The sequence below is a fragment of the Diabrotica virgifera genome, chromosome 3 (assembly GCF_917563875.1).
Source record: "Diabrotica virgifera virgifera chromosome 3, PGI_DIABVI_V3a".
NCBI classification, from domain to species: Eukaryota; Metazoa; Arthropoda; class Insecta; order Coleoptera; family Chrysomelidae; genus Diabrotica; species Diabrotica virgifera.
Window position 1 is genome coordinate 75,806,597 of NC_065445.1, and position 12,675 is coordinate 75,819,271.

The 12,675-nt window shown below is 36.1% G+C and overlaps 1 protein-coding gene across 2 annotated transcripts in view; it reads left to right on the forward strand.

Moving 5' to 3' along the window:
- Nucleotides 1-224: 224 nt before the first annotated feature.
- The window catches only part of LOC126881149 (phenoloxidase-activating factor 2-like), a 38,883-nt gene continuing 26,432 nt past the window's right edge, over nucleotides 225-12,675 (forward strand). Inside the window, exon 1 of one of the 2 annotated variants that reach the window (XM_050645218.1) lies at nucleotides 225-622. In XM_050645218.1, coding sequence (XP_050501175.1) covers nucleotides 417-622 — 206 coding nt within the window. In that variant the 5' untranslated portion in view covers nucleotides 225-416. The remainder of the gene's footprint in view (nucleotides 623-12,675) is intronic. The other variant, XM_050645219.1, reaches the window with a different exon arrangement.

A 12,675-nucleotide genomic window follows, 5' to 3' on the forward strand; every position in this document is an offset into this window, starting at 1 on the left:
ACTAGAAAACGGTTAAAAGAACAAAGAAAGCGGTCGGAAGAACAAAGAAAATTTATTTATAGAGTTCTGTCTTTCCAAATCTTAACTGTAGACAGTCGGTTATCGGACTCCAATCCAAAAAGTAAACCGCAAAATAGTCGACCCCGTATGGAGGACATGTGGGGATATACATTTTTATAATGTAAATGTAAATGATTGCGAGAATCTCTTGATATTCCGGTTTGGAAACAATCATCTGACGTTAATGAGGTTTCCCCCATCCTATCGGTCTGTGTCTTATCCTTTCATTCGATAAATAAAAGTATTATCAAATATCCACTTTAACCTCGCAATAATATGTTGTGGTCGCCTTCATTTTATCTTTACGGTGATTGTAGAATATCAATTATAAAAAAGTTTTGATTTGTAATTTCAAAATGTCGACGTACGCTGTGTTAAGTGTTTTGTTATTGACTAGTTTTCTTCTTGTGGAGGTTCAAGGTGATTTTCGACGATTAAAACGAGACGATGATGTAGATAATAGTATCCTAGAGATTTACAGTAACTGTAAATGTGTTTATTATTACCAGTGTGATGAAAATAATACAGTGATTACCAATGGAGTAAATTTAATCGAAATACGGTACGTTTTATATTTTACTAACTAAAAACTTTCGAGGGGCTTAAAATTAAAACATGAAAGATTTTAAAACTAAATTCTTGTAGTTGGCTTGGCTATATAACATAGTTATAAAAACTTACGATGAAGTAAACACTTCTAATGTAAAAGTCGTAAGTGTAAGTATATACACTGACCGGCACAAAAAATGGCCACCCCAAAAAATGGGTAATATTTGATGTCTTGAATTTCCTAAACATGTTGTCCGATTTAAGTGATTTTTTTAATATGTTATAGCCTTATTCTTGAACAAAATTTCTGTAATAATATTCTTGCTGGACAGGTAAACTATCATTGTATACCGGGTGTACCAATCAAACTGTGTTTTATTCTCAAAGTTCACCACACTTTATGGAATATTCTAGCATTTATAAAATACTGAAATTAAAACTGAACTATACCATTTAATAATAACATTTTAATAACATATCGTTTTTTGATTCATTCGCTTATGTTGGATAATAAAAAAGTTAGGTACTTTAACAACTAGCCATGTTCTTAATTAATACAGGGTGTTTCTAAATAAGTGCGGCAAACTTTAAGGGGTAAATCTGCATGAAAAAATAATGGCTGTTTACTTTATAAACACATGTCCGCAAATGCTTCGTTTCCGATATACTGGATGTTGAATTATTTTCTTACAAACTGACGATTTATTTATTGCTCTAAAACCGGTTGAGATATGAAAATAAAATTTGGTAGGATTTAAGATTGGTTATTGCAATTGCAACGATGTAAGTACAAAGGGCAGCTATTTTAAAGTTTCTGTTCTGCGCTCCACATTGATCACTGGACATAATCAATTTTTTCGTTCCAACATAGTTCTTTATGTAATGTGCAATGCAGGATCCTATTTCTTGCGTGGTCCACGTAAAGCAATGCTTTCATTCCACATGTGTTTGTAAGTTAGGAATTCCGAAACAAAACGTCCACAATTGCCTTTTGTAGTAGGCAATTCCCGTAGAAATAATTGGTGTTGCTAACGTTTTCATAAGGTCAAATGAAATAATTGTCCGGTCGTTGTCGAGAACAGCAGCTGCTGCTTCCTGAATCATACCTATTCGTGCGGCGTCTGCCTTTCTTTGATGTAGTTCTTGCTCTGCTTGAATAATGTGATAATCTTATACTCTTATGTTATAATCTTATGCTTAAGCAACTAATTTACATTAGAAAGTATAGAGCATTAATTCTTAGTCTCTGGACGTTCATATCTACCGAATGACCAAGATTTCGGACTTTGATTGAGAAGAACAAGAAGCACTATAAAAACATCTATGTTTCTAGTGACTGGATGCAAGTAGTGTCTGACACGTGAAAAAAGAACAAGTTTCCTGTGGTCGCAATGAAAACCACAGAATTTTTTCCACGTAAGGTTTGGAAAAGGCGTTAACGCATCGTAAAACAACTGAAACAGGAGAAAAAGTAGAGTGGTTGTGCATACAGTGGCTACACTACAGTAAGGAAAAATCTCGATTTATTCAATTCAAATATTCCAACAACGAAGAGGTCCTTTTTTATGAAGTTAACATGACAAAACGGGACAAGAAAAACTTTTTGGAACTTGCCACATTTAATCAGCGATTATTTGCAGGACCAAGGCCGATACAAGTAGCAAAATACAAAGATTTGCTAGCGTTACTTGACTATATTCATCCCGTCCATCACGAATTTTATAAACTACTCCTACACAGTGAACGTGCTGCAGAGGACCTGGGCGCAATAACAGATGATGACCATTGAAAAATATTGTAAATAAAGTCTATTTGCCTTAAATAAATTTAAATATTTGTGTTTTCTTTTTTTTGTATCACAAGCCCTTATTGCTTTGATAAGTTATAACAAAACCATAAATGCAAAATCGGCCCAAACCACAATCAAATCCTTATTTTTTTAATCACATGCAAAAAAAAGTAATATTATCATACCTAACATCATTTTACATACAAACATAAAAAAATAAATGATACAATTTAAGTTTAAGAAACTTTAATTTGCATTTAAAAAAAGAGCAAAATTTCTTTTGCGATTTTCTCCAAGTTGAATATTTTGGGCTTGGGCCACTTTTGCGCTCAACGCCTCAATTATAGTAGTTAATATACAGGGTGATTCATTAAGAATGTTCAATCTCTGCGTTAAAAATTTTAGACATCAAAATATTACGGTGTGACCCAAATCACTTAAATAAAATATGACTCCTTACTGAGTTACAAGGTGTTTTATTTAAAAATTTTAAAACCATTTGTACCGAGTATCTACTTTAAAACTATTTGACATATTCTTGTCATACTTCGTAGGAAGTGTAGGTACTATTATGTTAAATAAACATTTCTGGCTATTACCAGAGGCGTACGATAGAAGAAAGTGAATGGTAGACCCTTCCTCAATTCTACGCCATTGACGGAATTGCTACTTCAGCCTAATTTTTAGATTCTCCGATACTTTCTATGTAAATAACTTAAGTACTCTTTATTCGTAGTAACGATAAAGACATTAGTTTGCGAGATATTTGAAATTAAAAATAAAGCGACACAGTTATTTTGATTAACGTATTAATTATTATGTCGGTGTTTTTGGGTCATACGATTGCATTTATTACGCAAATGAAATGTTAATCGCTATTAACAAAAAAAACATCGTGTAGGTACCTATTGAAATTTCTTAAAAAGAAATTATAGTTCTATAAGGAACCATTTCCATTTTGTTATAATCTAAATACACACAACCAAATTTATATGGAATGATCTGATATTTCTTATTATTTCGTTCTGATTTAAAAAAACGAACACACGAAGTCAAACAATTAAATAAAACAATAAAGTATTTAAAAAAACAAATTGAAACTAGTTGTTTTAAAGTCAATAGCATTCAAAATTTCAATGCAAAACGAATAATGTTTAAATTATTTTTATTAATTTTTTTTGTTTTTTTTTTTGGTAGTCAGTGTTATCACCACTAGTCCTTATGTAAGCTTCAGTTTGCGCGGGCACGCTCCTAATCAAATTATCAACATTTTGTTGAGGCAGTAGGTTGCTCCATTCTTCAAGAGCAGCTTGTACTAGCCGTGCGGTGTTTTGTGGATTTTCCCGGCGAGCTCTAATTTTTCTTTTAAGCATATCCCACAAATACTATAAAGGGTTAAGCTCGGGTAAGCAAGCAGATCTCTCCAAACAAGGGATACCTTCTGCTTGAATGATGTCTCTAGCCACTCTAATGGCATGAGAAAGTCCATTATCATGCATTAAAATTAAATTTTCTCCTGTTGCACCTCTCCATAGCCTAACTACAGGTTATCAACATACCTGTGAGTAGTTAACGTTGATTGGATGAAAATTAAAGGAGTTTTTTTTACGGATCACAATTCCTCTCCAGAAAATTACACTTTCCCTTTTATATTTGTGAACAGATCTGACAGTTTTCGTTTTTGCTTGTATTCCTCGACCTTTAAGTGCACGATTTCGTGGGTCATCTGATTTTACACATATCCTAACTTTTTCTGAAAATTTTGTCAATTCCCAATGTTCCATTTTTGGTGGTGAAGACACCAATTTAGGCGATCAATCTTGTGCTGCCTGGATAACTCGGGAACCCATAACTGTCTCCTGCTGTATACTTCTTAGCACGAACTCTTCTTCTTATCGTTTCAACTGAAAAAGTTACACCTGTAGCTTCCAAAAGCTGCCTTTGGAGCTGCTGGTGAGAAATGGTTGGGTGTCTTCCAGCTTCTTGGACAATTAAACGATCGTGGCGAGCCTTTATTACTTTTTGGCGACTTTCCCTTCTTGATTTTTGAGCATTTCTAGTTCCTCTTACCTAGCATAGGTTTTAGACAGAAAGCCGTGTGATACATCTAGCCAGCTCTGCTGCCATGTCCCTCTAAAAACATTACTTGCTCCACAAGACCAATAGTCTTTCCCCGTTGTAAGTTCTATAACCCCACATGAGGCATATTTTCGTTTTTGGACGCAAAAATTAGTTTTTTTATTTTAGTTGAAATTTGCAACTCAAGCAAATAACCTATACCGTACCGAGCTGTACTATCTGATTGTCTTATCGATTCGTTTATTTTCAATAAAAACCTTTATTCTTCGCAACAATAACAAGTTTTTTTAAAAGAAATAAATATTGTTTTGAAATATGTGGTGATTTCATATTGTGTGTGTGTGTGTGTGTGTGTGTGTGTGTGTGTGTGTGTGTGTGTGTGTGTGTGTGTGTGTGTGTGTGTGTGTGTGTGTGTGTGTGTGTGTGTGTGTGTGTGTGTGTGTGTGTGTGTGTGTGTGTGTGTGTGTGTGTGTGTGTGTGTGTGTGTGTGTGTGTGTGTGTGTGTGTGTGTGTGTGTGTGTGTGTGTGTGTGTGTGTGTGTGTGTGTGTGTGTGTGTGTGTGTGTGTGTGTGTGTGTGTGTGTGTGTGTGTGTGTGTGTGTGTGTGTGTGTGTGTGTGTGTGTGTGTGTGTGTGTGTGTGTGTGTGTGTGTGTGTGTGTGTGTGTGTGTGTGTGTGTGTGTGTGTGTGTGTGTGTGTGTGTGTGTGTGTGTGTGTGTGTGTGTGTGTGTGTGTGTGTGTGTGTGTGTGTGTGTGTGTGTGTGTGTGTGTGTGTGTGTGTGTGTGTGTGTGTGTGTGTGTGTGTGTGTGTGTGTGTGTGTGTGTGTGTGTGTGTGTGTGTGTGTGTGTGTGTGTGTGTGTGTGTGTGTGTGTGTGTGTGTGTGTGTGTGTGTGTGTGTGTGTGTGTGTGTGTGTGTGTGTGTGTGTGTGTGTGTGTGTGTGTGTGTGTGTGTGTGTGTGTGTGTGTGTGTGTGTGTGTGTGTGTGTGTGTGTGTGTGTGTGTGTGTGTGTGTGTGTGTGTGTGTGTGTGTGTGTGTGTGTGTGTGTGTGTGTGTGTGTGTGTGTGTGTGTGTGTGTGTGTGTGTGTGTGTGTGTGTGTGTGTGTGTGTGTGTGTGTGTGTGTGTGTGTGTGTGTGTGTGTGTGTGTGTGTGTGTGTGTGTGTGTGTGTGTGTGTGTGTGTGTGTGTGTGTGTGTGTGTGTGTGTGTGTGTGTGTGTGTGTGTGTGTGTGTGTGTGTGTGTGTGTGTGTGTGTGTGTGTGTGTGTGTGTGTGTGTGTGTGTGTGTGTGTGTGTGTGTGTGTGTGTGTGTGTGTGTGTGTGTGTGTGTGTGTGTGTGTGTGTGTGTGTGTGTGTGTGTGTGTGTGTGTGTGTGTGTGTGTGTGTGTGTGTGTGTGTGTGTGTGTGTGTGTGTGTGTGTGTGTGTGTGTGTGTGTGTGTGTGTGTGTGTGTGTGTGTGTGTGTGTGGTGTGTGTGTGTGTGTGTGTGTGTGTGTGTGTGTGTGTGTGTGTGTGTGTGTGTGTGTGTGTGTGTGTGTGTGTGTGTGTGTGTGTGTGTGTGTGTGTGTGTGTGTGTGTGTGTGTGTGTGTGTGTGTGTGTGTGTGTGTGTGTGTGTGTGTGTGTGTGTGTGTGTGTGTGTGTGTGTGTGTGTGTGTGTGTGTGTGTGTGTGTGTGTGTGTGTGTGTGTGTGTGTGTGTGTGTGTGTGTGTGTGTGTGTGTGTGTGTGTGTGTGTGTGTGTGTGTGTGTGTGTGTGTGTGTGTGTGTGTGTGTGTGTGTGTGTGTGTGTGTGTGTGTGTGTGTGTGTGTGTGTGTGTGTGTGTGTGTGTGTGTGTGTGTGTGTGTGTGTGTGTGTGTGTGTGTGTGTGTGTGTGTGTGTGTGTGTGTGTGTGTGTGTGTGTGTGTGTGTGTGTGTGTGTGTGTGTGTGTGTGTGTGTGTGTGTGTGTGTGTGTGTGTGTGTGTGTGTGTGTGTGTGTGTGTGTGTGTGTGTGTGTGTGTGTGTGTGTGTGTGTGTGTGTGTGTGTGTGTGTGTGTGTGTGTGTGTGTGTGTGTGTGTGTGTGTGTGTGTGTGTGTGTGTGTGGATAAAGGAACAACGTTAATGATACGAAAAAATCAAAAAACACATTTTAACTAAACCTTTTATAACAAACGTTCATTTTGATGCCAATTTACTCTCCACATCATTCAGCATATGCTTATGCTTTCATGGTATTAAAATGTTTACGACATACTGAAAATAAGTTTAGATTTTGTAGTTGGCTTTGGTTTGAATTAATCGTTTCCACCTAGTAGGATAGTGTCATTGTTGTTAGTACTATATATGTTCTATAGTGCACATCTTGAACGTTTCCAGTCTCTTTGCTTTTGTCTGAGTCAAGGTCCATGACTCTAGCCAGTAAAGCAAAAATGAGAATTATGTAGCACCTAAATCTAGAATCTAGAATTTTAGAAATCTAGAATCTACAAATCTAGAATCTAAATTATGTATCTTGAATAATTTGGACATTTAGAGAAAAGCTTGGTTTTTATGTTTTAATTTTATTTCCTGGTAATGCTTTCACTAATCGTTTAATACTGTGTAAAAATAAATAAAAATAAGTGTATGATCACATTTATTCTACCATTTTAGTACTAATAGTAAAATGTATATTCCTCATCAATTCTTTCTCCTCTAATTATCTTTTTTTTGCATGCCTCACAGGCATGTATGTAGCTCCACCGATGACGTCGTAAGACAGAAACAGCTGTCAGGAGATAGTGCATCGCCTCTGAATCGAAAGGAAACATAAACTGTCTTTTTCACTTCTAAACATACGTGCATGGAAATCGGCCCACTTAAAAATTTGGTCATTTTTGATGTCTCGTATTTCCTAAACCTGTTGGCCGATTTAAGTGATTTTTTTAATATGTTTTAGCCTTATTCTTTAACAGTATCGCTATAATAATATTGTTGCTAAAGAGGTAAATATTTATTGTGTTCCGGGTGTACGAATCAAACTGTGTTTTTTTCTCAAAGTTCGCATCACCTTGTGGAATATTCTAGCATTAATAAAATACTGAAATTAAAACCCAACTATAGCCTCAGGTTTTCTTAACATTATGTTTTTTATTCATTCGTTTATGTTGGATAATAAAAAAGTTAGGTATTTTAACAACTAGACATGTTCTTCATCAATACACGGTGTTTTTAAATAAGTGGGACAGACTTTAAGGGGTAATTCTGCATGAAAAATAATGAAAGTTTGCTTTATAAACGTGTGTTTGCAAATGGTTCGTTTCCGAGATACGGGATGTTGAATTTTTTTCTTACAAACTGACGATTTATTTATTGGTCTAAAACCAGTTGAGATATGCAAATGAAATTTGGTAGGTTTTAAGAGATACTTATTGTTGATGTTTTGACATAAAATTAAGAATTTTATATTCACCATTAGCGTGCATACGGGTAATATGATCGGTCATATTACCCGTATGCGCGCTAATGGTGAATATTAAAGTCTTAATGTTATGTCAAAAAATCCTCAATATCTATCTCTTAAAACCTACCAAATTTCGTTTGCATATCTCAACTGGTTTTAGAGCAGTAAATAAATCGTCAGTTTGTAAGAAAAAATTCAACATCCAGTATCTCGTAAACGAAACATTTGCAAACATACGTTTATCAAATAAACTTTCATTATTTTTTCATGCAGAATTACTCCTTAAAGTTTGTCGTACTTATTTAGAAACACCGTGTATTGATGAAGAACATGTCTAGTTGTTAAGGTACCTAATTTTTTTATTATCCAACATAAACGAAAGAATAAAAAACAGAATATTAAGAAAACCTGAAGGTACAGTTGGGTTTTAATTTCAGTATTTTATAAATGCTCGAATATTCCACAGTGTGATGCGAACTTTGAGAAAAAATACAGTTTGATTCGTACACCCGGTATACAATAAAAATTTACCTGTTTAGCAACAATATTATTACAGAGATATTGCTAAAGAATCAGGCTATAACATAGTAAAAAAATCACTTAAATCGGCCAACAGGTTTAGGAAATACGAGACATCAAAAATGACCAAATTTTTAAGTGGGTCTATTTCTATGCACGTAAGTTTATCTCTACTCAGATTTGAGTACTAGGAACTTTCTTTCGGACCATTTTTTCCTAGGTCCTAGACGAATGAAAGCGGAATGTGACTGCATATCGCAGAGTCCTTTTCGCTTTCTTTACTTGTCGTCTGTTGTCTTAGAAATTATAAAAGTCACAGATTAAGGATGTACCAGAAAGAAGTCCCAACAAGAAAAGTTTTCAGATTTAAATAATTAGTTACCATTTTAATTTTGAAGATATTCTTCTTTAGCGGCGAATCGATTGAGGGTAAAATTGTACATAAGCCGCGCGCCTGCGCACACTGACAGTATGTAGTTCTGAGAGTATGTAGTTCATTGCTAATCTTTCAAGATAGGTATGTATGTATCTGTAACCGTGCAAATAAGTCATTAAAAGAATATATTAGTGGTTTTAGGAAATGTATTATTTATTAAAATTCTTGTGTTTTTGGATTTGTGTTTCCCTGTAGTAAAATAATAAAATATTATGTAAGCATAACATTTTTACACTATATGTCGCCGTGTTGTGTAATTATATCCGAAACTTACATGTCTATTTCTAGGGCCTCGCTGGAGTAGTGGGAAATGCGTTAGCACTGAGATTGGGAGGTTGCGGGTTCAATTCCTGGGCGATTCATATTTTTTTTTATTTTTGGTTGTTTTAATAAAAATTTTTGGAAAGTGGTAGATAAGAAAGTTAGTTTGATTTTTAAATAAAATACAAATAACCTTTTAAGTATATTTACTTCGTTTAAATTACCTATTATATAATAGAAGAATATCTTCTTACGTGCGTACAAAGTACACACACATTCTTTTTTATTAGAATGGGGAATTCTGTATCTGAGACTTTTCGTTTTTATGATTATTTATTATTTTTATTAGTTCTACTCCTATTCTGAGTATTGGGAACTAATCTGTGTTGGAATTTTTCCGTGCTAGACAGGCGGGTAGTGAGATGCAAACTGATAGATCTCCCTCGGCCTTCCTAGCTCCGGCAATTCGTTGGCTTGCAAATTTTAGAAGGCACGAATGGTTTATAACCAGAAGCTTGGTTCTAATAAAGTTTTATTTTCAATATTGTTAATATTGAAAGTAAAACTATCGTTCGCCTTCTTAATGATCGTAATTTCCAATCGTGTAGTCAGATGTTTCATTACGTGTTTAATTATGTCAAATCAGATCATTATTATAGTGGGAATTTTTTAGTTACCTGCATTATTGTAGTGGGAATAATTTTTAGGTATTTGTTTCTGTTTAATTACAATGACAATGAGTTTATCGTTTTGACAACTGTCGCCTTTAAAAAAAATGAACCATAATAATTTATTTAACAGTTTATTTAATAATTTATCTTAAAGATAACGTAGTAGAAGTTGCAAGAACGAGTGATAGTATGATGTCAGTGAAATTTGTAATTGATAAAGAGGTATTGAATGTTGTGTGTGTATGCTCCTCAAACAGGTCTGGGTGAAAATGAAAGAAGAGCTTTCTATGACCAATTAGGAGACGTACTGAGTGATATTCTAGCAGAGGAGAAAGTTATAATAGGAGGTAATTTCAATGCACATGTGGGCCAAGTCAAGACAGGATATGAAACCATACATGGGGGATTAGGCTTTGGAACTAGAAATGAAGCTGGAGATGACATGCTTGAATTAGCAACAGCATTGGATATAGCGATTGTTAACACATTCTTTAAAAAGAGAGAAACTCAACTTATTACCTACAAAAGTGGACAACATCAATCCCAAATAGACTACATACTTCATGATAAGGAAAGAAGACATACGTGAATGCAAGGACTGCAAGGTAATAGTTAGTGAGACAGTAAGCCTTCAACATAAGCTGTTCTGGACATCGAAGTAAAAAAGCGAAACTAAACAAAAGTATCGGAGAGGGCCACAAAAAATCAAGTGGTGGATGCTAAAAGATGAGAAAAAAGGTCTATTCAGGGAAAGAATAATAGAAAAAATATGTTGGAACATGAAAGGAAGCCCTAACACAAACACAATTTGGAGAAAAATGGCCAATATTGTTAGAGAGACGGCTATTGAAATACTTGGGAAAACGTCAGGAAAGAAGTTTGAGGATAAAGAGACTTGGTGGTGGTCAAATGAAGTACAAGGAAAAATAAAAGAGAAGGGAAAATTATATAAAAAGTGGCAAGAAACCAGATCGGACATAGATCTTCAAAACAACTATATGGTCGCCAAAAAGGAAGCGAAAGTAGCAGTAGCAAAAGCTAAAGCAGAAGCGTATTCAAACCTATACGATCAACTTGATACCAGGGAAGGCGAAGCAAAGATAAATAAAATAGCCAAACAATAGGCAAGTACAAGGAAAAATAAAAGAAAAGTGAAAATTATATAAAAAGTGGCAAGAAACCAGATCGGACATAGATCTTCAAAACAACTATATGGTCGCCAAAAAGGAAGCGAAAGTACCAGTAGCAAAAGCTAAAGCAGAAGCGTATTCAAACCTATACGATCAACTTGATACTAGGGAAGGCGAAGCAAAGATAAATAAAATAGCCAAACAGAGAGCAAAGAAAGCAAGAAATTTTAATCAGATTAGATGTATCCGAGATAAAAATAATAAAATACTAATTCACGAAAAGGATGTCAAAAAGAGATGGAGAAAGTACTTTGACAGCTTATTAAATGAAGAATTTGACAGACAGCCTGTAGAGTCAACAGAGACAGTAGCAGCAATGGTCACCAAAATAACAAACGAGGAAGTGGCTCAAGCGCTTCAAAAAATAAAGAAAGGAAAAGCAGTCGGACCAGATGATATTCTTGGGGAAGTATGGAGAGCATTGGGAGAGACAGGAATAAGTTGGCTAGCAGGTCTATTTAATAGAATTATGGAAGTTGGACAAATGCCAGGCGAATGGAGAAGCAGTATATTAGTACCTGCCTACAAAAACAAGGGAGACATACAACAATGTACAAACTACAGGGCTATAAAACTACTTATAGCCACACCATGAAAATATGGGAGAGAGTAATTGATAGACGGATACGTGAAGAAACCGAAATATCCGATAATCAATTTGGCTTTATGCAGGGCAGATCAACAACAGATGCAATTTTCATTGTAAGGCAACTGACGGAAAAATACAGGAATAAAGAGACCAACGCTCATATGATATTCATTGATCTGGAGAAAGCATATGATAGAGTTCCTCGAGAAATTCTGTGGTGGGCACGCGATAAGAAAGGAGTCCCTGGCGAATATGTAAAGATTGTGAGAGATATGTATGAGGGAGTAACGACTAGTGTTAGGACAGGTGTGGGAGAGACTGATAAATTTTAGGTAAAAGTAGGATTGTACCAAGGCTCTGTGCTTAGTCCTTATTTATTCTCATTAGTTTTGGACCAGATAACAGCGAAACTACAGGGTAGCATTCCATGGTGCCTAATGTATGCTGGTGATGTAGTGTTAATAGGAAATAGTGAAAGAGACTTAGAACAAAAACTGGAACAGTGGAGAAAAGCTCTGGAGGAAAAAGGTTTAAAACTTAGTAGGACAAAAACAGAGTATTTGGAATGTTGATTTAAAGATGGAGTTACTACAAATAAAATGGTATCTTTGGATGGTAAAATGATTGTGAAAAGCAATAGTTTTAAGTACCTAGGATCGGTATTACAGAGTAATGGAGAAATAGATGGAGATGCATGCAGTAGAATTAGGTCTGGATGGATGAAGTGGAAAGAAGCGAGTGGTGTGTTGTGTGACAGAAAAATTCCAATGAAGCTGAAGGGAAAATTCTATAAAACAGCCATAAGACCGGCTATGATGTACGGAACTGAATGTTGGGCAGTGAAAAAGAAAGAGGAACAACGAGTGCATGTGGCGGAAATGAGAATGCTTAGATGGATGAGTGGAGTGACAAAGAAGGATAAAATTAGAAATGAGTATATTAGGGGAAATCTAGGTGTGGCACCAATTGATGCCAAAATAAGAGAGCATAGGTTAAGATGGTTTGGTCATGTTCAACATCGAGACGTTAGTCACCCAATACATAGAATAGCTGAAGTGCAGATTCCTGGAAGGAGTAGGAGAGGAAGACCAAAGAAGACCTGGGGGGAGACGATAAGG